Source organism: Drosophila elegans, unplaced genomic scaffold (assembly GCF_018152505.1).
Source record: "Drosophila elegans isolate 14027-0461.03 unplaced genomic scaffold, ASM1815250v1 contig_149, whole genome shotgun sequence".
In the NCBI taxonomy this organism is placed as follows: domain Eukaryota; kingdom Metazoa; phylum Arthropoda; class Insecta; order Diptera; family Drosophilidae; genus Drosophila; species Drosophila elegans.
This window is the reverse complement of record NW_024545513.1, coordinates 1520252-1543033: the sequence shown is the minus strand read 5'-3', so window position 1 is coordinate 1543033 and position 22782 is coordinate 1520252. Positions and strand designations below refer to the sequence as shown.

Genomic DNA, 22782 nt, shown 5'->3' with positions numbered 1-22782 from the left:
TAATTTCAGTCAGAAGTTTGCAACGCAGTGAAGGAGACGTTTCCGACCCTATAAAGTATATTCTTGATCAGCATTACTAGTAGAGTCGATCTAGCCATGTCCGTCTGTCCGTCCGTCTGTCCGTCTGTCCGTCCGTCTGTCCGTCTGTCCGTCCGTTTATATGCAAACTAGTCTCTCAGTTTTAAAGCTATCTGCATGAAACTTTCCCAAAAGTTGTCTTTCTATTGCAGGTAGTATATAAGTCGGAACGAGCCGGATCGGACGACTATAGCATATAGCTCCCATAGGAACAATCGGAAAAATAATTGAAAAAAAATTATAACTTTGCTGTTTTTTAATTTTTTGTTTTGTTCTTCGACATAAAGCAATGGTTAAATATTTCTGAATTATGGTTAAAATTTCATCAAAATCGGACGACTATAGCATATAGCTCCCATAGGAACAATCGGAAAAAAAATTGAAAAAAATTATAACTTTGCTGTTTTTTAATTTTTTGTTTTGTTCTTCGACATAAAGCAATGGTTAAATATTTCAGAATTATGGTTTAAGTTTCATCAAAATCGGACGACTATATCATATAGCTCCCATAGGAACAATCGGAAAAATAATTGAAAAAAATTATAACTTTGCTGTTTTTTAATTTTTTGTTTTGTTCTTCGACATAAAGCAATGGTTAAATATTTCAGAATTATGGTTTAAGTTTCATCAAAATCGGACGACTATAGCATATAGCTCCCATAGGAACAATCGGAAAAATAATTGAAAAAAATTATAACTTTGCTGTTTTTTAATTTTTTGTTTTGTTCTTCGACATAAAGCAATGGTTAAATATTTCAGAATTATGGTTTAAGTTTCATCAAAATCGGACGACTATATCATATAGCTCCCATACAAGTAATAAAAATATAAAAGAACAATCAAATAATTAAGCTGCAAATCGTCATAGCTTCAATGTTTTTAAACATATACGCAAGTAAATCATAATTTTAATGTTTTCAAAAATATTTAATTCTTGCGATAGCTGCAAGGGTATATGAACTTCGGCTTGCCGAAGTTTGCTTTCTTTCTTGTTTAAAATTCATATTTCATTCAAAACTACTTGTTTTTTAAATTTACTTAATTCAAGTTTTTTAAGGTGTAATTCTTAACTCAACTTTTAAAAACATATATTTGCCAGATTGAAATCTGCTTAAAGAATTGTTAAGATACATTAAATTAAGATTTTGTTATTCAAAAAGTTCAAAAATATTGTATTTTAAAATTATGTAATTTTGTATGTTAAATGCTATAAAGAGTTAAATAAATTTAAGTATTATATCATCCTGCCCATTTAAGGGACCAAATACTTTTTAAAGCGCAAAACTGCATCTGCAAAATCGCACAACTGGCCACGCCCCTCGTTTGTCATTATGATTTGCCTCTAATGCAATGCAAAAGTGCGGAAACGAGGGGGGAAAACGAGACATCTAACGAATTTGTAACAAATTGTTTGGCGTAAATCTTTTGGCCAGCCACGCCCCCAAATTGCAAGGGGTCGAAGCAGATTAGCAATGGGAACATGTTAATGTCAGAGAGTCCGGGTAAAAGGAATGCTTTATAGATGGGGAGAAAGAGGAGAAAGTATGGGGGAAATGGGAGAAAGTCTGGGGGAAATGGGAGAAATGAACTACCGGAGTGCGTGACACATTTTTATGATCACCGGAGTTTGAGTGCACAAAGTTTCGCTTCCGCTACTTTGTCAATAGAAAAAGCTGCAGGGAGCAAACAAAATAGATAGTTACACAACTAAATTCATTTACAAAATATGACATGTCACAACGATACTTACACATATTAAAAAAATATATATATTTTAGGGACTATCACATAGTTTTAATAAAATTGTTAGTAATTTTAATTTAATTATAAGAAATAAATTGAGAAGGAATGAGAAGCTGTCTAACTAGGCGTATGCGTAATTTACAAAAAAAGGCCTTGGCTGTATTTATATAGTTAGTGAGTTGTTGTAAATTAGTTTACTTTAGCTGAAGCGTCAACTAATATACAGTTTCAAAATGTAAAATAATTAGCAATAGAATAAAAAAAAATTAGGAAGAAAGAAAAGCTGTCCAACTAGGCGTATGCGTAATTAAAAAAAAACCTTGATTGTATACATAAAATAAGTCAGTTGATGTAAATTACTTTAATGTAATAAGCTGCATTTGGAAACTTCAACTATTAAAAAGTTTTAAAATGTAAAAAAAAAACTTAAATTAAATAGCTTTAAAATCCCAATAGAAAAATAGCTTAATTCATAATGGAGGAGAGAGTTTTAAGCATTTAAAGTAAACTAAATCCACCTCACACACCTGTTAAGTGTATGTTTTATACTTTTTTTTTCTGTACCGCTCTTACCTGCACTCACACACACACACATCCAGGACACTCACAGACAGGGACACTTATACAGACTTACACAGACGCAGGGCGCAGGATACGCATTCCATTGTTTTGCTTGGAGAAAGTTTTGCGCTGTCGGGGAATATTTATACAACTTGGCTTGTTTAACTTGCACTAATTAAGTTTGCCCTGCCACACTCGGATGCTCCCGTTGGGCTCCTGTTGGGGTCCTGTTGGGGTCCCGTGGCCCCAGTTCGTCGCTAATGTTCCGGCAGTTAATCGGGGGGAATTGGAACTGGGAATGGTGATGGGAATGCGACTCAAGGAGCGGGTGACATGCATAAAATACTCGTTGCCAAGTTTATGATGTCCAGAGAGGGGGGGTACGGGCATAGATCAACGGGGCGGGGCATCCGCAAAGCAAAAAAATATGAAGTCGGAACCTAAAGAAACTAATAAACCAAAAACATAAAATAAAAATAAATTCAAAATTATACTTTTTTAAGAACTTTTTCTTTCATTAACAAATCAAATTTAGAGTTTAAGTCATAACAATTCAATCAAATCAAACGAAAAAAAATGTTGACAATATTGTTTATATTATAAAAGTGCTAAGTTTGTTGTACCACCCGAAAATCCTGATTTTCGTACGAAAAATCAGTGATTTCCTAAAAAAAAAGTAAAAAGTAAAAAAAAGTTGTATTTTTTTAATCATGCCACCGGTTCACCCTAATGTCCATACACATATGCCCATGTCAAAAGGCACATATATCATCTTCTTAAAGACCCGATTCGCCAGCAGTTGCTCTAATTTAGTCATTCAAATGCACGACTCTTCCTGCTACCTCTTTCTTGTTAACCGAACCCTTGACAGACCTACACACCCTTTCGCATCCGCTTGATACCCTGTACACATTGAGATTCGGGCTTGGCCACATTTACAATACAATCGTATATAATCATAATTAAATGCATTAATATTGAAAAGCCATCAGGCTGAAAAAATCTATTATTAATTATGATTGTTTTTTAATATAAAATTAAAATAGTTTCATTTCTGAAGATCATAAATAAATAAGCCTAATACTTTTTTAGTATACCTCTTCTATGTCATTTTTGTTGTAACTGTTTTGCAAACTTAAAAAAAAATAACGATAAAATACAAAAAAATGCATGTTTTGGCAAATTTAAATTGAAATAAATAAGGTTTTTACAAGATTATTTTTAATTTTAAGCAGGGAATTTCTTAAAGCAAGGGGTACTTATTTCTCGTAGCCATTTCTTTTACTGGTAGGCATCCCATTTTTGTGTGGCTTTCGGGGAGGAGGGTACGGCAACCAACTACTCGATAATTTATAGCACTTCTGCCTGCCGACACACACAACTCAAGTGCACAATCCGGGGGAGATGGACGGTCAGATGGACGGTCAGACGGACGGGTCGAGCGGACAGACAATCACGCCCGACATTCGTACAGCGGCCGGCCATGCATTATGTATACGCCATGCGTGCCCAGCCATTCTCCCCTCGCATGTCTGGCATCAAAATTTAATGTCTTTGGCAGCACAAATAGTTTTGGTCTGCCATTTTTAAGGCCATCCCTTTAAAATACATGTATGGCACAGAGCATGGAACTGATGAGCCGAGAAGCAGCTTCTGTCTGTTGGACAGTGGCTGTGAATCCAGGGAAACCCCATGGAGCCATTCAGTTCAGTTCAAATCTTCTTTGGATGATGGGTCAAGAGCTTGGCTCCCAATGCAAATGCAATTAATCACAATGGGAGGGCACCCAAAATTATCCCTAATTGACTGCAGTCATGTACAGATTATTATATTGGGGCTGCTTATCAAAATGTCAAGCAATAGGGTGGCTGAAACCCCAAAAACATACCAACTAAATGTGTAATAGGTTTACTTGCATGTTGGCAAATCAAAATGCAGATAAAAATAATAATTGAGGGGTAAAACTTTTTGAAAAATATTAATATTATCCTAAACATGAAGAAACGTATTCATTTCACAACATAAAATAACTTTTATAAGTAGGATATTATTGAGCTTTTAATAAAATAAAGTTAGTATTAAAATATTTGTATTGTTTTTTATTTTTGCAACTGTCTTATTGTCCGTATATAATTAAATATATCAGAATTCATTTGGAAATGAATCAGTTTTTAGATTCGCTGTCAATGAATTATTTATACAACTAAAAGAAACAATAAATTTATAGAACGTTAATTGTTAATTGTCAATTGTGGAATTTCCTTGACTTTTACAACCTACTGCACATATGATGAGAAATTTTCAAAAATTCTATATAAATAAAACAAATGAGCTAAACAACTTTGGCATTTCCTTTGCGTTTTGCAGCTTACCGCAAGTGTCAGCACACGGACGTGTTCTGCAACGCCCCCAACGGAGCCGCCCCCGCGGAGGGCGCCCGCCTCGCAGGACCCTGTGTGCCGAAGGAGAAGCGCTGCGACGGCTACTTGGACTGCCGCACCGGGCGGGACGAGGACAACTGCAGCGGCGCGTCCTGCCGCCTCGACCAGTTCCGCTGCGCCAACGGACACAAGTGCATCGACGCCGCCCTCAAGTGCAACCATCGCGATGACTGTGGCGACAACTCGGACGAACAGGGATGCAGTAAGTACTTAACACTCCAACAACTAGATTATCTTGAAAAAAATTTTGTTTAATAAAATAATATTTCATATTTCGGAAAATATTTTAGTATATTTAAATTGAAACCAAATATCATTACAAATGGGAAAATCAAAAAGGACCCATTTTAAATTTGAATATTTCCACATTAATACAACTATATTAATAATAAATTATATATTAGATGTATTAGCCAGCTAATTTGTACTATGCCATTTTTTATCAGTGTATACATTTTATATTTATTTTATCCATAAAGGATTTCCCCATTTACTGCGTCATTAGAAAAGAAATTTACAATTAAATATCTCAGTCTTTAAAGTTGTATATTTATTTAGTTTAGGGTTTAGCTGGTCGGTAACATTTATAGAATTGGTGTATTTTTGTTACATAACAGAAGTTTAAAACATGTAGATTTAGATTTAAGCAATTAGCTGAATACAGTACAAATATATATATATATATATATATATATATATTCAAAAATGAGCTATGATTCGGCTCATTTTTAATGAATAACAATATATCAAAAACCATGTTAAATTTCTAATTTTTGGTCGATGCGGATTATCGGCGTCAAATAAGTGTTTGCAGAATTGTAATGCACACATATTTATGTATTCTATTATGTGTTTTCCAGACTTTCCGCCCTGCCACCACGCGCAGTTCCGGTGCTCGAACGCGCTGTGCATCCCGTACAACTTCCACTGCGACGGCTACCACGACTGTGCAGACAAGAGTGACGAGGCCAACTGCACGGCCATCGCCTGTCCGGACAACAAGCACCTGTGTCCGCGCGGCGGAGCCAGCGGAACGCCCAAGTGCATCCTGAAGTCGCAGCTGTGCGACGGTAAGCGGGACTGCGAGGACGGTAGCGACGAGGAGACCAACTGCTGTGAGTACCCCAGGGGAAAATCGAATCCTTCTCTTCTTCATCTACATCTAGTTCATAGTTCCTTGAGCTAATCCTCTGCGGGAATTCCAAACGAGTTTGCTCCAAGAATGTATTCTGCTTTGATGTTCATTTACAGTGTTTCCATCTTCATTCATATTTATATTATTCCTAAAGTATTTGTTTTCATTCTCATTTATATGTTCATATATTATGTGTGCGTTATGTAACTTCAGCCGCAAAATGTATGTTCAACAGCATTATGTAACATCAGCCGCAAAATGTATGTTCATCAACATTATGTATGTTCATTAGCATTATGTATGTTTAATAACATTATGTATCTTCAGCCGCAAAATGTATGTTCAGCAGCAAAATGTATGTTCATTAGCATTATGTATGTTTAACAGCATTATGTATTATCAGCCGCAAAATGTATGTTCAGCAGCAAAATGTATGTTCTTTAGCATTATGTATGTTCAACAGTATTATGTATCTTCAGCCGCTAAATGTATGTTCAGTAATAATCATTTAGGGTTCATTTACTTTCTTGATTTAATTGAGTCATTCACGTTTTCCTATATTTTTTGGGTTTAGTTATGTTCCCCTCTTCAGTGTACTGTTCCTCATGTTCATTCGCAAAGATTTCATTCCATTGTTCATTATCACTTGTTCCTCTTGATTCCATTTTAAAATATCCATTCTAATGTTCATATGTATAAATTTTATACCATTATTCATAATTATTTGTGTACATTTTTTAAAGTTCCAATGAGCCTAATCTGCTTCACTTTTTACAAATTTAAATTTAAATAATTTTAGTTGACAAGCTAAACAAGACTTTCTTGTAAATCCTCTTCCGATATAATTTTCTTTCCTCTTTCAATTCCAGCGATAGCCTCATATCCGTTTGAGCTGTGAGTTCAAGTGTGGACCTTCATTCCATTGATCATTATAGTTTGTTCATTATTAGTTGTACATACCTTTTTAATTTCCAATGGACATAATCTTCTCCATATGTTTGCTAAGATTTGTGGTAAATTCAAAACGATACTGCGTAAAAAGCGAAAACCAAAAAAGCCGATCCTTAACCTCGATTTTTAGTTAAATTTTGCCATTGAAAAAAAATCAAAAAATAAAAACAGATAATTTTTGTTTGAAATTCCAAATCCAACTGAACATTTAGCTCTGTGGTTATGGTATTTCAAATTATTTTATCTGACAATCTAGACATGGCTTACTTGTGGCTCCACTTTCGATACAATGTCTTAATGATTTGAATATTTTTCCTATATACAAGTATATATATATTATAATGCCATGCTAATTACCCATCCTATCCCATTGCAGCGATCGCCTCGTGTCCCGCCCTGAGCTGTGAGTTCAAGTGCGGACCCTCGCTGACCGGCGGCGTTTGCTACTGCAAGCCGGGCCAGTCGCTGGCCCCCGACAACCGCACCTGCGTGGACCTAGACGAGTGCGCCGAGTGGGGCCACTGCGACCAGTTGTGCACCAACACTTTGGGCTCGTACACCTGCCAGTGCGCGCAGGGCTACACGCTGATCAACGACTCCAAGTGCATTGCCCCCGACGCGAACAAGCTGCAGCTGATCTTCGCCCACGAGCGGGCCATCATGCGCATGCTGCACCACGGCAGCGAGCCCAAGGTGCTGGCCAATGCCACGGCGGCGGCGGGCGTGGCCTTCCACTATGCGCGGAACACGCTCTACTGGTCGGACATCAAGACGCGAAAGGTGCAGTCGCTGCCGCTGGATGCGCAGAGCAGGGCGGTGACGCCCTTCGACCAGACGCTGCCGGGCACCTGGGCGCCAGTGGCGCTGGCCGTCGACTGGGTGGGCGACAAGATCTACGTGGCCGACCTGGTGGGCCAGAAGATCGACGTGTTCGAGCTGAGTGGCCAGTGGCACGCGGTGGTCCTGGGCTCCAACCTCACCTCGCCCGCCGACCTGGCCCTGGACCCCACGGCGGGCCTGATGTTCGTGGCGGACGGTGGCCAGGTGCTGCGCGCCCACATGGACGGCACCCACGCCCGGTCGATTGTGTCCGAGGCGGCGTACAAAGCGAGTGGCGTCACGGTGGACATCATCGGCAAGCGGGTCTTCTGGTGCGACTCCCTGCTGGACTACATCGAGTCCGTGGACTACGAGGGCGCCAACCGTGTCATGGTGCTGCGGGGCCAGCAGGTGCCCAGTCCGTCGCGTCTGGCCCTGTTCGAGAACCGGATCTACTGGACGGACGCCACCAAGCAGGGCATCATGTCGGTGGACAAGTTCGAGGGGCCCACCTCCATTCAGGTGACCTACAAGGCCAAGGACATCCGGGAGCCGAAGGGCATCATTGCCGTGCACGCCCTCAGCCAGCCCAGGGTGTCGAATCCGTGCGGCAACAACAACGGCGGCTGCAACCACATGTGCATTGTGACGGCCGTGAAGGGCGCCCCCACGGGGCTGGGCTTCCGGTGCGCCTGCTCCACGGGCTACCAGCTGGAGACGGACCTCAAGCTGTGCAAGCCGGTCAGCGAGTTCCTCATGTACTCGCAGCAGCGGTTCATCAAGGGCAAGGTGCTGGAGCCGGTGATCGAGGGCTTCAGCGACGCCATCATGCCGGTCGTCTCGCGCCGGGCGCGCTTCGTCGGCCTGGACTTTGATGCGCGCGACGAGTTCGTCTACTACTCGGACGTGCTGCAGGACGTCATCTACCGGGTGCACCGCAACGGGACCGGCAGGGAGATCGTTTTGGCCTCCCAGAACGAGGGCGTTGAGGGTCTGGCCGTCGACTGGGCCTCCAAGAACCTCTACTACATTGACTCGCGCAAGGGCACCTTGAACGTCCTGTCCACGCGCAACGTGACGCACCGCCGGACGCTGCTGAAGAACCTGAAGCGTCCCCGGGCCATTGTCGTGCATCCCAACCGCGGGTTCATCTTCTTCTCCGAGTGGGATCGTCCGGCGAACATCACCAGGGCCAACACGGATGGCAGTGGTCTGCTGGTGTTCAAAAACGTGACCCTCGGCTGGCCCAATGGCCTGTCCATTGACTTCAAAGAGGACCGGGTGTACTGGTGCGATGCTTTGTTGGATCACGTGCAGCACGCCAACTTGGACGGCACGGACATCAAGACAGTGAACTCCCGCCTGGTGCGCCACCCCTTCTCCATCGTGATTCACAACGACTGGATGTACATCACGGACTGGCGCCTGGATGCCATCATCCGGCTACACAAGCTGACCGGCGAGCAGGAGGAGATGATGGTCAGGGAGCCGCAAACCAACAGGCTCTACGGCGTCAAGGTCTACAGCCACGAGGTCCAGAGGATCGCCGATACGCAACCCTGTCACCGGAACAACGGCGGCTGCCAGAAGATCTGCTTTGCCGTGCCCATAGGAGCGTCCAACGGAACGGCTGCTGCTGCTGCTGCTGCTGGTGAGGTGACCACCACCTCCTCACCCCCGTCCTTTGGTCGCCTGCAGGCGCGCTGCTCGTGTCCCTACGGCGAGCGACTGGCCGAGGACCAGTTGAGCTGCATACCTGACCCCAGTGCCGAGCCCCCAGTGCAACCCTGTCCCAACTCGTGGGACTTCACGTGCAACAACCAGCGGTGCATACCCAAGTCGTGGGTGTGCGACGGCGACGACGACTGTCTGGACAACAGCGACGAGGAGCAGAACTGCACAAGTAAGTAATGGCAGTGGCCATGTGCCTACACAGAGAAAATTCATCAAGTAACATATATTGCACTCAATCTGAGAATATTCGTACTCAAAAAAAATCCAAGAGCAAAGATTCTCACTCTTAAAACAATTCTGCTCAGTTTGAGTACAAATGTTCAAGAATGAAAAAACTCAAAATGAGAATCTACCCAAATAAATCGGCCAAAAATGTAACTAACATTTTCTTTCAACTTTATTGTTTGTCTTACATTATGTTTTATTACTAACTTCTCAGTAAACTAAAGCCGCACAACTATTTTATTTCAAAAGGCGAATTCGTAGTTTTAAGCAAAATATTTGCCGTATTTTTTTTTGATAAAGAGTTACATAAATAATCATCCGGACATCCGGACATCTCAGACCGCTAGACCACGGATTTTGAGTACATTTTGCCTCATTATTAGCATATTTTTTTTCTCAAATTCAATATATACCCACAATTGAAGTATTTTTTTTCTTAAAATGAGTACAAATATTCGAAATGTGAGTTTTTGGGCAAAATCAGTACTCAAAATGAGTATATCCTCAAGTTGAGGAATTCGAATTCACAATTTCTGAACGTCAGAATTTTCTCTGTGTGTGATCCCTAGAGTTAGCCTAACCACCATTCTCTCTGCTACCAAATGACAGAACCCACCTGTGGCTCCAACGAGTACCAGTGTCGGTCGGGGCGCTGCATCCCGCAGAACTTCCGCTGCGACCAGGAGAACGACTGCGGCGACAACTCGGATGAGCAGGAGTGCGGCAACGTGACCTGCGGCACCTCGCAGTTCGCCTGCGCCAACGGCCGCTGCATACCCAACATGTGGAAGTGCGACAGCGAGAACGACTGCGGCGACAGCAGCGACGAGGGCGACTTCTGTGCGGAGAAGACGTGCGCCTACTTCCAGTTTACGTGTCCGCGCACTGGCCACTGCATCCCACAGAGCTGGGTGTGCGACGGCGACGACGACTGCTTCGACAAGCAGGACGAGAAGGACTGCCCGCCGATCTCGTGCCTGGCGAACCAGTTCAAGTGCGCCGACCTGCGCCAGTGCGTCGAGGAGTCGTACAAGTGCGACGGCATTCCGGACTGCAACGACGGCTCCGACGAGCTGGGCTGCCCCTCGATGGGCCCCAACCAGTGCAACCTGGAGAAGCACTTCCGCTGCAAGTCGACCGGTTTCTGCATCCCCATTGCCTGGCACTGCGACGGCTCCAACGACTGCTCCGACCACTCGGACGAGCAGGACTGCGGCCAGATCACCTGTGCCCAGAACTTCTTCAAGTGCAACAACACCAACTGCGTCTTCAAGGCCTACATCTGCGACGGCAAGGACGACTGCGGCGACAACTCGGACGAGGGCACGGAGCACGCCTGTGTGCCGCCGCCCTTCAAGTGTCCGCACGGCCAGTGGCAGTGTCCCGGGGTCTCCGAGCGGTGCGTCAACATCACCGCCGTGTGCGACGACACGGCCGACTGCCCGAACGGGTCCGACGAGGGCGAGGGCTGCGACCTGGCCGAGTGCGAGCACCAGGCGGGCCAGTGTTCGAGCTTCTGCCAGAAGACGCCCAACGGAGCGCTGTGCGTGTGTCCGCCGGGCTCGGAGATCGGCGGCGATGGGTACACCTGCATGGACACGAACGAGTGCGATCCCCCCGGACTCTGTTCGCAGCAGTGCACGAACACGAAGGGCTCCTACTTCTGCTCCTGCACCGACGGCTATGTGCTGGAGCCCAACAAGCACACCTGCAAGGCGGTCAACCACACGGCCGCCTTCCTGATCATCTCGAACCGCCACTCGATACTCGTGGCCGACCTCAAGGAGCAGGGCCTGGAGCGGGTGCCCATCATAGTGGAGAACGTGGTGGCCACGGCCTCGAACATGCACACGGGCACCATTTTCTGGAGCGACATGAAGCTGAAGAAGATCTCGCGGCTGGACCGCGGCATGGAGCCGCAGGAGATCATCAACACGGGTCTGGACCTGGTCGAGGGTCTGGCCTACGACTGGATTGCCCAGAACCTCTACTGGCTGGACAGCAAGCTGAACACGATTGAGGTGTCCGCGGAGAACGGCTCCAACCGGCTGGTCCTGGTCAGGGAGAACATCACCCAACCCAGAGGCATGTGCATAGACCCCAGTCCCGGCGCCAGGTGGATCTTCTGGACGGACTGGGGCGAGAACCCCAGGGTGGAGCGGATCGGCATGGACGGGACCATGCGGCAGACGATCATCAACACCAAGATCTACTGGCCCAACGGCCTGACCCTGGACATAGCCACCAAGCGGGTCTACTTCGCCGACTCCAAGCTGGACTTTATCGACTTCTGCTACTACAATGGAACGGGCAGACAGCAGGTCCTGGCCAGCAGCCACTATCTGCTGCATCCGCACTCGCTGTCCCTGTTCGAGGACACGCTCTACTGGACGGACAGGCAGCTGAACCGCGTCCTCTCGGCCAACAAGTTCCGCGGCAAGAACCAGACCGTCGTCTCGCACCTCATCAGCCAGCCCCTGTCCATACACGTGCACCACGCCTCGCTGCAGCCCATGAGCCCCAATCCCTGCGCCGGCGCCCGCTGCCAGCACCTCTGCCTGCTGAGTCCCAGTGCCCCGGAGGGCTACTCCTGCAAGTGCAAGCCCGGCTTCAAGCTGCTCAGCGAGGGTCGCTGCATCGAGGAGGAGAACCCCTTCCTGATGGTCGTCAAGGGCACGCAGATAGTGGACCTGCCCCTGAACGGAGGCGATGCCCGAGCCGGAGCCCTGGCCCCGGTCATCGGGATTGAGAGCAGCACGGGCCTGGACTTCGACCGCAAGGGCGAGACGCTCTACTGGGTGCAGGGCCGGGAGGAGGACGACGAGAACTGCACCATCTACACAACGCCCTACGGCGGCGGCAACAAGACCCTCTTCCTGGGCACCGAGAGCGGCATTGTGGGCGCCCCCTACACCATCGCCTTCGACTGGCTGGGCAGGAACCTGTACATCGGCAACCGGGTGGCCAGCAACATCGAGGCCGTGCGGGTGGACGGCAAGCAGAAGTACCGCACCATTGTGCTGGCCAACGACGGCTACGCCAACTCCGTGTCGCGACCCAAGCAGATCGTGCTGGACCCCACCGACGGCAAGCTCTTCTGGATCGACGAGGGCGTCCTGGAGGTGCCCGTTAAGATCGGCCGGGTGGACATGAACGGACAGAACCCCGTGGTGGTCTTCCAGGACTTTGCCCATCCCGAGTCGCTGGCCGTCGACACGGAGAAGAAGATGCTGTACTACAGCGCCAGCAATCCGGCTGTGATCGGCTCGATGGACTACAACGGCGAGGACCACACGACGATCATCATGAAGGACTCCCATCCGATGGCCAAACCGCGCAGCCTGGGCATCCTGGACCACAGGCTCTACTACCTGGATCCGCTGTACGAGCGCATCGTGAGGGTGGACCTGCCGCACGGCGATAACCCCAAGACCATTGTGGACAACGAGTCCGACCTGCGCTCCATGATGATCTACAAGAAGCGCGCCCTGATGCAGCATCCCTGCCAGACGAACAACGGCGGCTGCAAGCACCTCTGCATCCCCGGACCGGCTGCCACCCGGACCTGTGCCTGCGGCATTGGCTACCGGAAGGAGAACGAGATCAACTGCGTGGCCTACAAGACCTTCGCGGTCGTCTCCCAACTGGACATGATCCGGGGCTACAGTCTGAGCGACAGCTCCGAGGCCATGGTGCCGGTGAGTGGTCCGGGTCACCACATACTGCACGTGGACGTCATGTACCGGGAGCAGTGGATCTACTGGGCCGAGTACAACCGTGGCTACTGGAACGGCATCTTCAGGTCGCGGCCCAATGGCACCGATCTGCAGCACGTGGTCAAGGACGGCATCGGCAGCAATGGCATCCGGGGACTGACAATCGACTGGGTGGCCGGCAACATGTACTTCACCAACGTCTATCCGCACGAGAACTACGTGGAGGTTTGCTGGCTGGACGGTAGCAACAGGAAGGTGCTGGTCAAGACCACCACCGATGCGCCACGCGAACTGGCCGTGAATCCCATCAAGAGGTTGCTCTACTGGATCGACTACGGTCAGCATCCGAGGATAGGAAAAGCCCTGCTGGACGGCAGCAAGTGGACGCCACTGGTTACGTCCGGGATATCGTTGCCGCGCGATCTCACCATTGACATGCAAACCCACGACATCTACTGGGTGGACTCGAAGCTGGACACCATTCAGAAGATCTCGTTCAACGGCGCCAACCGCAAGGTCATCCGCAGGGATCTGCCCAATCCCATGGGCATTGCGGTCTACCTGAACGACGTCTACTGGGTGGACCGCAACCTCATGACCGTCTTCAAGGCCTCCAAGCACAGTGCCAACGAGACGGCCACCAGGGTGAGGACGAACCTCGAGAAGCTGCGGGACATCGCCATATACAACATCAATAACCAGCCGCAGGACGACACGAACCCGTGTGCCCATTTGGGCAACGGCGGCTGTGACCAGTTGTGCTTCAGTTTTCCGCCCGAGGGCGGAGCCACTGGTCCCTCGGGAAGGAACTTCCGCTGCGAGTGCGCCACCGGGAAGCTGAGTGCCGACGAGCGAAAGTGCGAGGTGGTCAACGAGTACCTGGTGTTCGCCACCAGAACCGAGATTCGGGCCGTCAATCTGGATCCGCACTCCACGGAGGTACCCTTCACACCGCTGACCAACCTCACGAACGTGGTCGGTCTGGACTTTGACTTTGCCGACAACCGGATGCTGTACACCCAAATCCGTCCGTGGGCCAAGATTGCCTACACTAAGGCGAACAAGCCGGGCCACGACGACATCACCGTGGTGCTGAACAAGGGCATCAATCCGGAGGGCATTGCCTACGACTGGACGCAGCAGAAGATCTACTGGACGGACAGCTCGAACAACTCGATCTACGCCATGAACCTGGACGGCGGGGAACTGGTGATGATTGCCCGCGTGGAGAGACCGCGAGCCATAGTGCTTGACCCCTGCAATGGCACCTTGTTCTTCACGGACTGGGGCAGGTTCGGCACCTCCGGCAAGATCTTCCGCACCACCATGGCGGGCTCGCTGAAGCGGGCCATTGTCGACAAGGATCTGTCGCAGCCCAGTGGCCTGGCCATCGACTACGATGAGCGGCGTTTGTACTGGACGGACGCGGTGCGGGAGAAGATCGAGCGATCCGATCTGGATGGCCAGAACAGGGAGCTCCTGGTGGCGGCCACCATCTATCCGTTTGCCATCACCGTGTTCAGGAACTACATCTACTGGACGGACCTGCAGCTGCGCGGCGTTTACCGGGCGGAGAAGCACACGGGAGCCAACATGGTGGAGATGGTGAAGCGGCTGGAGGACTCGCCGCGGGACATACGCATCTACAGCTCCGACCGGCAGAAGTGCAACGTGAACCCCTGCAGGATCAACAACGGAGGCTGCGCCCAGAGCTGCCATCCTGCGCCGAACGGCAAGGCCGAGTGCAAGTGCGACGACAACACCAAGGTGGTCAACGAGGGCAGGATGTGTGCGCCCAGGAACAACACGTGCGAGGCCAGCAAGTTCTACTGCAAGAACGGGCGGTGCATCTCGCGGATGTGGTCCTGCGACGGCGACGACGACTGCGGCGACAACTCGGACGAGGACCCCAACTACTGTGCCTACCACTCCTGCTCCCCCAACGAGTTCCGCTGCAACAACGGACGCTGCATCTTCAAGTCCTGGAAGTGCGACCACGAGAACGACTGCAAGGATGGTTCCGACGAGCTGGGCTGCACCTATCCGCCCTGTGTGGACGGCGAGTTCACCTGCGGCAACGGACGCTGCATTCCCCAGGCTCAGGTGTGCAATGGCGTGAACGACTGCAAGGACAATGCCACGTCGGACGAAACGCACGAGAGGTGCCCCATGAACACCACCTGTCCGGCCAACCACCTGAAGTGCGAGAAGACCAACATCTGTGTGGAACCCTACTGGCTGTGCGACGGCGACAACGACTGCGGCGACAACTCCGACGAGGATCCGCTGCACTGCGGCCAGCGAACGTGTCCGACCAACAGCTTCCGCTGCCCCAACCACCGGTGCATTCCGGCCACCTGGTACTGCGACGGCGACGACGACTGCGGTGACGGGGCCGACGAGCCACCAGACTACTGCAAGTCGGAGGGACGCACCTGCTTTGGCGATCTGTTCACCTGCGACAACGGCAACTGCATTCCGAGGATCTACATCTGCGACGGCGACAACGATTGTCTAGACAACAGTGACGAGGACAACCGACATCAGTGCAGTGAGTATCGCATTTGAGCTAAGGATAATAAAAAAAAAAAAAAATCTAAATTTAAAGATTATTTTTTGAGTATTTTTTAATTGCTCACAAAAATATAAATTATTGTTTTATTTTATTTTAGATGACCGAAAATGTGATGAGGAAACGGAATTCACTTGCGTGGAGAACAAATCTTGGCAACGGGCGCAGTGCATCCCCAAGAAGTGGATCTGCGATGGAGATCCGGACTGCGTAGATGGAGCCGATGAGAACACCACCCTGCACAACTGTGCCACCCAACAACCTTGCGGCGAGGATATGTTCACCTGCGGCAACGGACGCTGTATCAACAAGGTGAGTCGTTAAGACTTCTTCCAATCCAAACTTAGTTTAACGAAATACCTATACTCCATCAGGGTTGGATCTGCGACCATGACAACGACTGCGGCGATGGCACCGACGAGGGCAAGTTCTGCAACTCCAAGTACAAGACTTGCTCGACGCAGGAGTTCACGTGTCAGAACTTCAAGTGCATCCGGAACCAGTCCAGGTGCGATGGCGAGGACGACTGCGGCGATCACTCCGACGAGGTGGGCTGTGCCAAGGAGAACAACACCTGTCTGCAGGGTCAGTTCGCCTGCTCGAATGGCCAGTGCATCGACTACAGTCTGGTGTGCAACAAGTACCCGGATTGTGCCGACGAGTCCGATGAGCCTGCCCACTGCAACGTGGACGAGTGTGCCAAGGTGGAGATCAACCAGTGCGGTCACAAGTGTGTGGACACCCTAACAGGTTACTATTGCGACTGCAACGAGGGCTACAAGTGAGTTATAAGCAGGAAAGAAGGTTTATTGAGATATACATTTCAAACCACTCCAATCCACAGACTTCTGGCCGATGGCAAAGCGTGTGCGGATGTGGATGAGTGTCTGGAGCAGCCAGGGGCCTGTTCCCAACACTGCTCCAATACGCCGGGTGGATTCTACTGCAAGTGCGATGAGACCTACTACGAGAGGCAGAACGACGAGCACACGTGCAAGCGAAAGGACAAAATCCCGCCGTGGCTGATCTTCACCAACAAGTACTACGTACGCAACATGTCGGTGGATGGTCACCAGTACAACCTGATGCACCAGGATCTGATGAACGTGGTGGCTCTGGACTTTGACATCCGCGAGGAGTACATGTACTTCTGCGACGTCACGGCCAAGACCATATTCAGGGCCAAGTACGGAGAGGCGGACGACGAGATGCCGCCGGAAAGAGAGGCTGTCATCAGGCACGATTCGCACGGCCTGGAGGGCATTGCCATCGACTGGGTGGGCCGCAAGCTCTACTGGCTGGACAGGCACTCGAAGAACTTGGACGTGTCCGAATTGGACGGAACCAAGCGCAAGACGCTGAGGAGTGGGGTGGTGGATCCGCGTGCCATTGTCGTACATCCTGGCATCGGCTATCTATACTTCACCTCCTGGCATCTGCAAGCCTACATTGCCAAGATGGGCATGGATGGTTCGAACTTCTCGAGGATCCTGAACTGGAACGACGGCATCGCCTGGCCAAATGCCCTGTCCATCGACTACTTCACGGACCGCATCTACTGGGCTGATGCTCACTTGGACTACATAGCCTATGCCGACTTGGAGGGCAGACATCGTCACACTGTGCTCTCCGGCAGTAAGGTGCCACATGTGTTCGCGCTCAGCCTCTTCGACGACTACATCTACTGGAGTGACTGGAACCTGAAGGCCATTGTGAGGGCCAATAAGTTCCATGGTGCCAACTATACGGTGCTGAGAAATACCACCCATCGACCCTACGACTTGCACATCAATCATCCGCTGAGACAGTTGCCCTACACCAATCCCTGTGGCACGAACAACGGCGGCTGCTCGCATCTCTGCCTGATAGCTCCGCCACCGGAATCCACCTATCTGAACATCGAGGGATACATCGAGGAGGGAGCTCCGATCTTTAAGTGCGCCTGTCCCAACCAGTTCTACTTGGCCAGGGACATGAAGACTTGCATTGCCAACTGTACGGCCGGACAGCATTTGTGTGGCGGACGGGACGAGAAGTGCATCCCGTGGTTCTGGAAGTGCGATGGCGAAAAGGACTGCAAGGATGGCTCCGATGAACCGTCCACCTGTGCCCCGCGACACTGCAGGGCCGGCACGTTCCAGTGCAAGAACACCAACTGCACACCTTCGGCGACAATCTGCGACGGAGTGGATGACTGTGGCGATCGCAGCGACGAGCAGAATTGCGATCTGCCCTGTCCGCTATCCGATTTCAAGTGCAAGTCCAGCGGCAGGTGCATCCTGGACAGCTGGCGCTGCGATGGAGATGCCGACTGCAAGGATGGCAGCGATGAGGATCCCGCCGTGTGCTGTGAGTTTTGAAACAAATCTTTATTTTAGCTACTGCATACTTAAGTTAATTAATTTATTTGGCGCCCAACGTGACGCCAGTATGTATAATTTATTCCATGGCAGCATAGACTCCCAGTCTAATCATCATGGTGATTCAGTTTAAAAGCATTCCATCTTTATTTATAAATTCATTTTAAATTTCCAGTCAAGCGCACCTGTGATCCGAAAACGGAGTTCGCCTGTAAAAATGGACGCTGCATTCCGCAACTGTGGATGTGCGATTTCGACAACGATTGTGGCGACGATTCTGACGAGCCGGCGTACATGTGCCGCCAGAGGAACTGCACCACCGGCTGGCAGAGATGTCCTGGTCAGTCCAACTACCGCTGCATACCCAAGTGGCTGTTCTGCGACGGCAAGGATGATTGTCGGGACAACAGTGACGAGCTGCCGGAGAACTGTCCCAAGTGCAACCCCGACACGGACTTCAAGTGCGGCAACAACCGATGCATACCCAAGTGAGTATTGTCACGGGCTTGATTTACACCCATTGCGATACTATCTCCAGATTATTTTATTATTTATTATAATCCGACGTTTGAGCCGGTTTACGATTTTACTGACGCTAAGTCCCATGAATTTGGAAAAGTGCCTTCATTATGTTATGAATTCAATCTACTGAAATCTATCCTCACAAGCAAGAGATTAATATCAAGTTATACAACAACCTTTATGGTCTGCCGTTGATGACAAAGTAAACAGCCAAAATAAAAAAAAATAAATAAATGAAAAAAAATAGACCTCATATATTTTTCTATCCGCATTATCAAGAGATTAATATGAAGTTATACATCAACCTTTATGGTCTGCCGTTGATGACAACGTAAAGAGCTAAAATAGGAAAAAAAAAAGTTAAATTAAAAAAAAACATAGACTTTAAACATTCTTTTTTCTTTACAGACAATGGATGTGCGATTTCGCGGACGATTGCGGCGATGCCAGCGACGAAAACGAGGCGGTCTGCAAGGGTCGCTATAGGGACTGCTCCGAATCGGAGTTCCGCTGCGGGAATGGCAAGTGCATCTCGTCGCGCTGGCAATGCGACCACGAGGACGACTGCGGCGACAACTCGGACGAGATGCACTGCGAGGGGTATCAGTGCAAGAACGGCACATTCCAGTGCGCCTCGGGTCACTGCATCGCCTCCTACTTCCGGTGCGATGGCGACCGCGACTGCCGCGACATGTCCGACGAGGTGGGCTGTCCGCCCAGATTCCCGGGCGGACGCTACTGCCCGGAGTCGCGGTTCCAGTGCAACAACAACCTGTGCGTCTCGCTGTCCGACTTGTGCGACGGCACCGACGACTGCGGCGACGGCAGCGACGAGGATCCCAGTGTCTGCAGCGACTTCAACTGCGACACCCTGCGCCGCTTCCAGTGCTCCAACCACCGCTGCGTGGCCCGCTACCAAATCTGCGACGGAGTGGACAACTGCGGCGACGGCAGCGACGAGAACAACATGACGCTCTGCGCCAGCAAGCAGAAGCCCTGCGACCTCTACACCCAGTACCAGTGCGCCAACAAGCACTGCATAGAGCGGGCCCAGGTGTGTGACTTCTCGGACGACTGCGGGGACGCCAGCGACGAGCTGGGTTGCCACCACACCAGCAGCTGCTCCGAGCAGAACCGCGGCGGGTGCCAGCACCACTGCCACAACCTCACCGACGGCGGCTACATCTGCACCTGCTATCCGGGCTACATCATAGCCGCGGACAACAAGAAGAGGTGCTCGGACGTGGACGAGTGCCTGACCAGGCAGCACACGTGCTCGCACCAGTGCCACAACCTGAACGGCACCTACTCCTGCAGCTGTCGCGAGGGCTTCCAGCTGACGGACGGGGCCAGTGGCGTGTGCCGGGCCGAAAAGGAGGATGTCGTCCTGGTGTTTGCCAATGGCCAGGAGATCCGGGGACTGGACCTGCAGAAGCGCGAGGAGTTCGACGTGATAGCCGAGGAGAAGCGGATCGAGGCCCTGGACTACGATGCCCAGCAGCAGATCATCTTCTGGGCGGACAGCTACGACAAGACCATAAAGCGCTCCTACATGGTGAACGCCATCGACGGCCGGGCCAAGATTGGCTTTGCCCAGGACCTGAACATGAAGGGTGGCTCCAAGCCCACGGCCGTGGCCGTCGACTGGCTGGCCTCGAATCTCTACTGGACGGAGATGGACCGGACGGGCTCCAAGCCGCGGGGTCGTGTGATGGTGGCCAAGACCGACGGTCGCTACCGGCGGGCCATTGTGAACGCGGGACTGGAGGTGCCCACCTCGATAGCGGTGAATCCCCAGCTGGGCAGGATCTACTGGTCGGATGCGGGTTCGGCGCCCAAGATCGAGGTGTCCTGGATGGATGGCTCCAAGCGCAGGCCGCTGATCACCGAGCAGATACGCCATCCGGCCGGGCTGACCATCGACTACTCACAGGACCACATCATTTACTGGGTGGACACCAAGCTGAATGCCATCGAATCGATGCGGGCCGACGGCTCCCGGCGCAAGGCCATTGTCAAGGGTGACCAGCTGAGGCACCCCGTCTCGCTGGATCTGTTCGAGTCGAACATGTTCTGGATGACCAGGGACACGGGCGAGCTGGTGCGCCAGGACAAGTTCGGGCGTGGAGTGCAGGTGGTGCTGCATCGCAACCTCGTCAATCCGTCCGGCCTGAAGGTGTACCACGACAAGCGGTACAACACCTCGCTGCCCAATCCGTGCGGCAACTCCACCTGCTCCCACCTCTGCCTCCTGGTGCCCGGCGGCCATCGGTGCGCCTGCCCCGACGCCTCTGGGCCGCCGCCCTCGCACCGCAGCACCGCCGAGGTCATCTGCAATGCCGCCGCGGAGCATCCGCGTCCGGCTCCGCGGATCTGCCCGTGCCAGAACGGCGGCCTCTGCAAGGAGGACGCCCAGGGCGAGCTCATCTGCGACTGCCTGGCCGAGTTCCGCGGCGAGCACTGCGAGACGAGCACCACGGGCGCCTTCGGGCATGGCGGCGCCAATGTCACCGCCGTCGTGGTGCCCATCATGGTCATCCTGCTGGTGATGATGGCCGCCGCCGGGGCCTGGTACGTCATCCGCAAGCGACCGTTGTAAGTATAACGAAACCCCAAATGCCAACACCCAAAAGCAAAGTCATAATATTGGGGATTTTTATTATACAATGTGTAGAAGAGGTGTTCCAGAAATCTTTGACCGTAATTATAAAACCATATTGTATCTTAAGTTTCCCTTCTTTAGGTAGTTTTTCTTTTTCTCTTCAATATTTTATTTATTTTTTTAAATTTTCTCCCTTATGGGACTTAGTATACCGCAACCGCATTGGGTTACCCCAATGGAAAAGTCATCAAATTGAGTATTTCCATTGTACAATGTATAGAACCTTATTGTATCTTGAGTTTTCCTCCTTTAGGTTTTTGTTTTCTTAATTTTTTTTTTAATTTTTTCCTAATTATTTTTTTTAATTTTTTTCTTTAGGGGACTCACAACAAGTTATAAAAGTTAGAAAGTTAAGCTTTAACAATTCAAGGTTCCAAAAAAAGTTGCTACACCAATGACAAAGTCATCACAATAAATGTGTTCATTAGGGTGGTCCAAATTAGCATGCAGTTTTCAAGGTCCTACTCTTCCTTCACTTATGGTAATCGCTTTGCTGCGCACAAAAAGATAGATCGAAAGGCGAACCTCTAAATAGAGTATGAAATATTTGGATTTACTAAGTTTTTTTGTAACAGTTTCTTAATTTTTTTAAACAATTCGTTTGAATAAATAGTTAGTCACTTTCAAGTCAGGGTAACCCTTCTTAACTTATTCCAACAGTATTCTCCAATAATAATATTCATTTTTTAATCCTTTTTTTTATTTTTTTTAGCGGCAAACTGGCTCGCATGCCGGCGATGACCTCGTCGCAGAGCGTGACCTTCCGCCACGGATCGAATGTGGAGTTCAGCGAGAGCGGATTCCCCGGAGCATCTGCGCCGGGAGCCGGCGATGTGGCGCCCATCGAGGGCTACAACCTGCAGACGGTGAACGCGAACAAGGCGCGCGACTTTGCCAATCCGATGTACGATGCGGTGCAATCGGGCACCACCGCCGATCCGGGCATGGGCAACGGTTCGGGTGAGTCTAAGCTATAAGCTATAATAGGGTCCTAAGCATAAGTGATGGGACAACTAGGTTTCCTCAGGCATTGCATATCGTTGTCTTCCTGCCAGGTTTTAATATTTTTCTATACTTTTTTAAATGTAGAAAAATTAATTTTTTTATTTTGTATCGCAAAATAGTTTTTTGCATATAACTACAATGAAATATATTTATTATATTTTATATAATACTTTTTATTGCAGAATAGTTTTTTGCATATAACTACAATTAAATTTTTTAATACAAAATAAAAATTAAGTCTATATAATGTCAAATTAA

General features: G+C 49.6%; 1 protein-coding gene and 1 long non-coding RNA gene across 3 annotated transcripts in view; one reads left to right on the top strand and one right to left on the bottom strand.

The window, feature by feature from the left end:
- Positions 1 to 22782, top strand: part of LOC108137245 (low-density lipoprotein receptor-related protein 2) — a 163300-nt gene that overhangs the window by 138197 nt on the left and 2321 nt on the right. For both annotated transcript variants that reach the window (XM_017258827.2, XM_041710579.1), the window contains exons 5-14: positions 4750 to 5025; positions 5684 to 5938; positions 7286 to 9631; positions 10297 to 15954; positions 16076 to 16287; positions 16350 to 16756; positions 16820 to 18324; positions 18511 to 18823; positions 19266 to 21452; positions 22232 to 22479. In XM_017258827.2, coding sequence (XP_017114316.1) covers positions 4750 to 5025; positions 5684 to 5938; positions 7286 to 9631; positions 10297 to 15954; positions 16076 to 16287; positions 16350 to 16756; positions 16820 to 18324; positions 18511 to 18823; positions 19266 to 21452; positions 22232 to 22479 — 13407 coding nt within the window. The remainder of the gene's footprint in view (positions 1 to 4749; positions 5026 to 5683; positions 5939 to 7285; positions 9632 to 10296; positions 15955 to 16075; positions 16288 to 16349; positions 16757 to 16819; positions 18325 to 18510; positions 18824 to 19265; positions 21453 to 22231; positions 22480 to 22782) is intronic.
- Positions 6389 to 7277, bottom strand: LOC108137247. Its single transcript, XR_001774029.2, has 2 exons — positions 6919 to 7277; positions 6389 to 6850 (listed from the first exon to the last, which is right to left on the bottom strand). It is a non-coding gene; the product is annotated as an uncharacterized LOC108137247 (long non-coding RNA).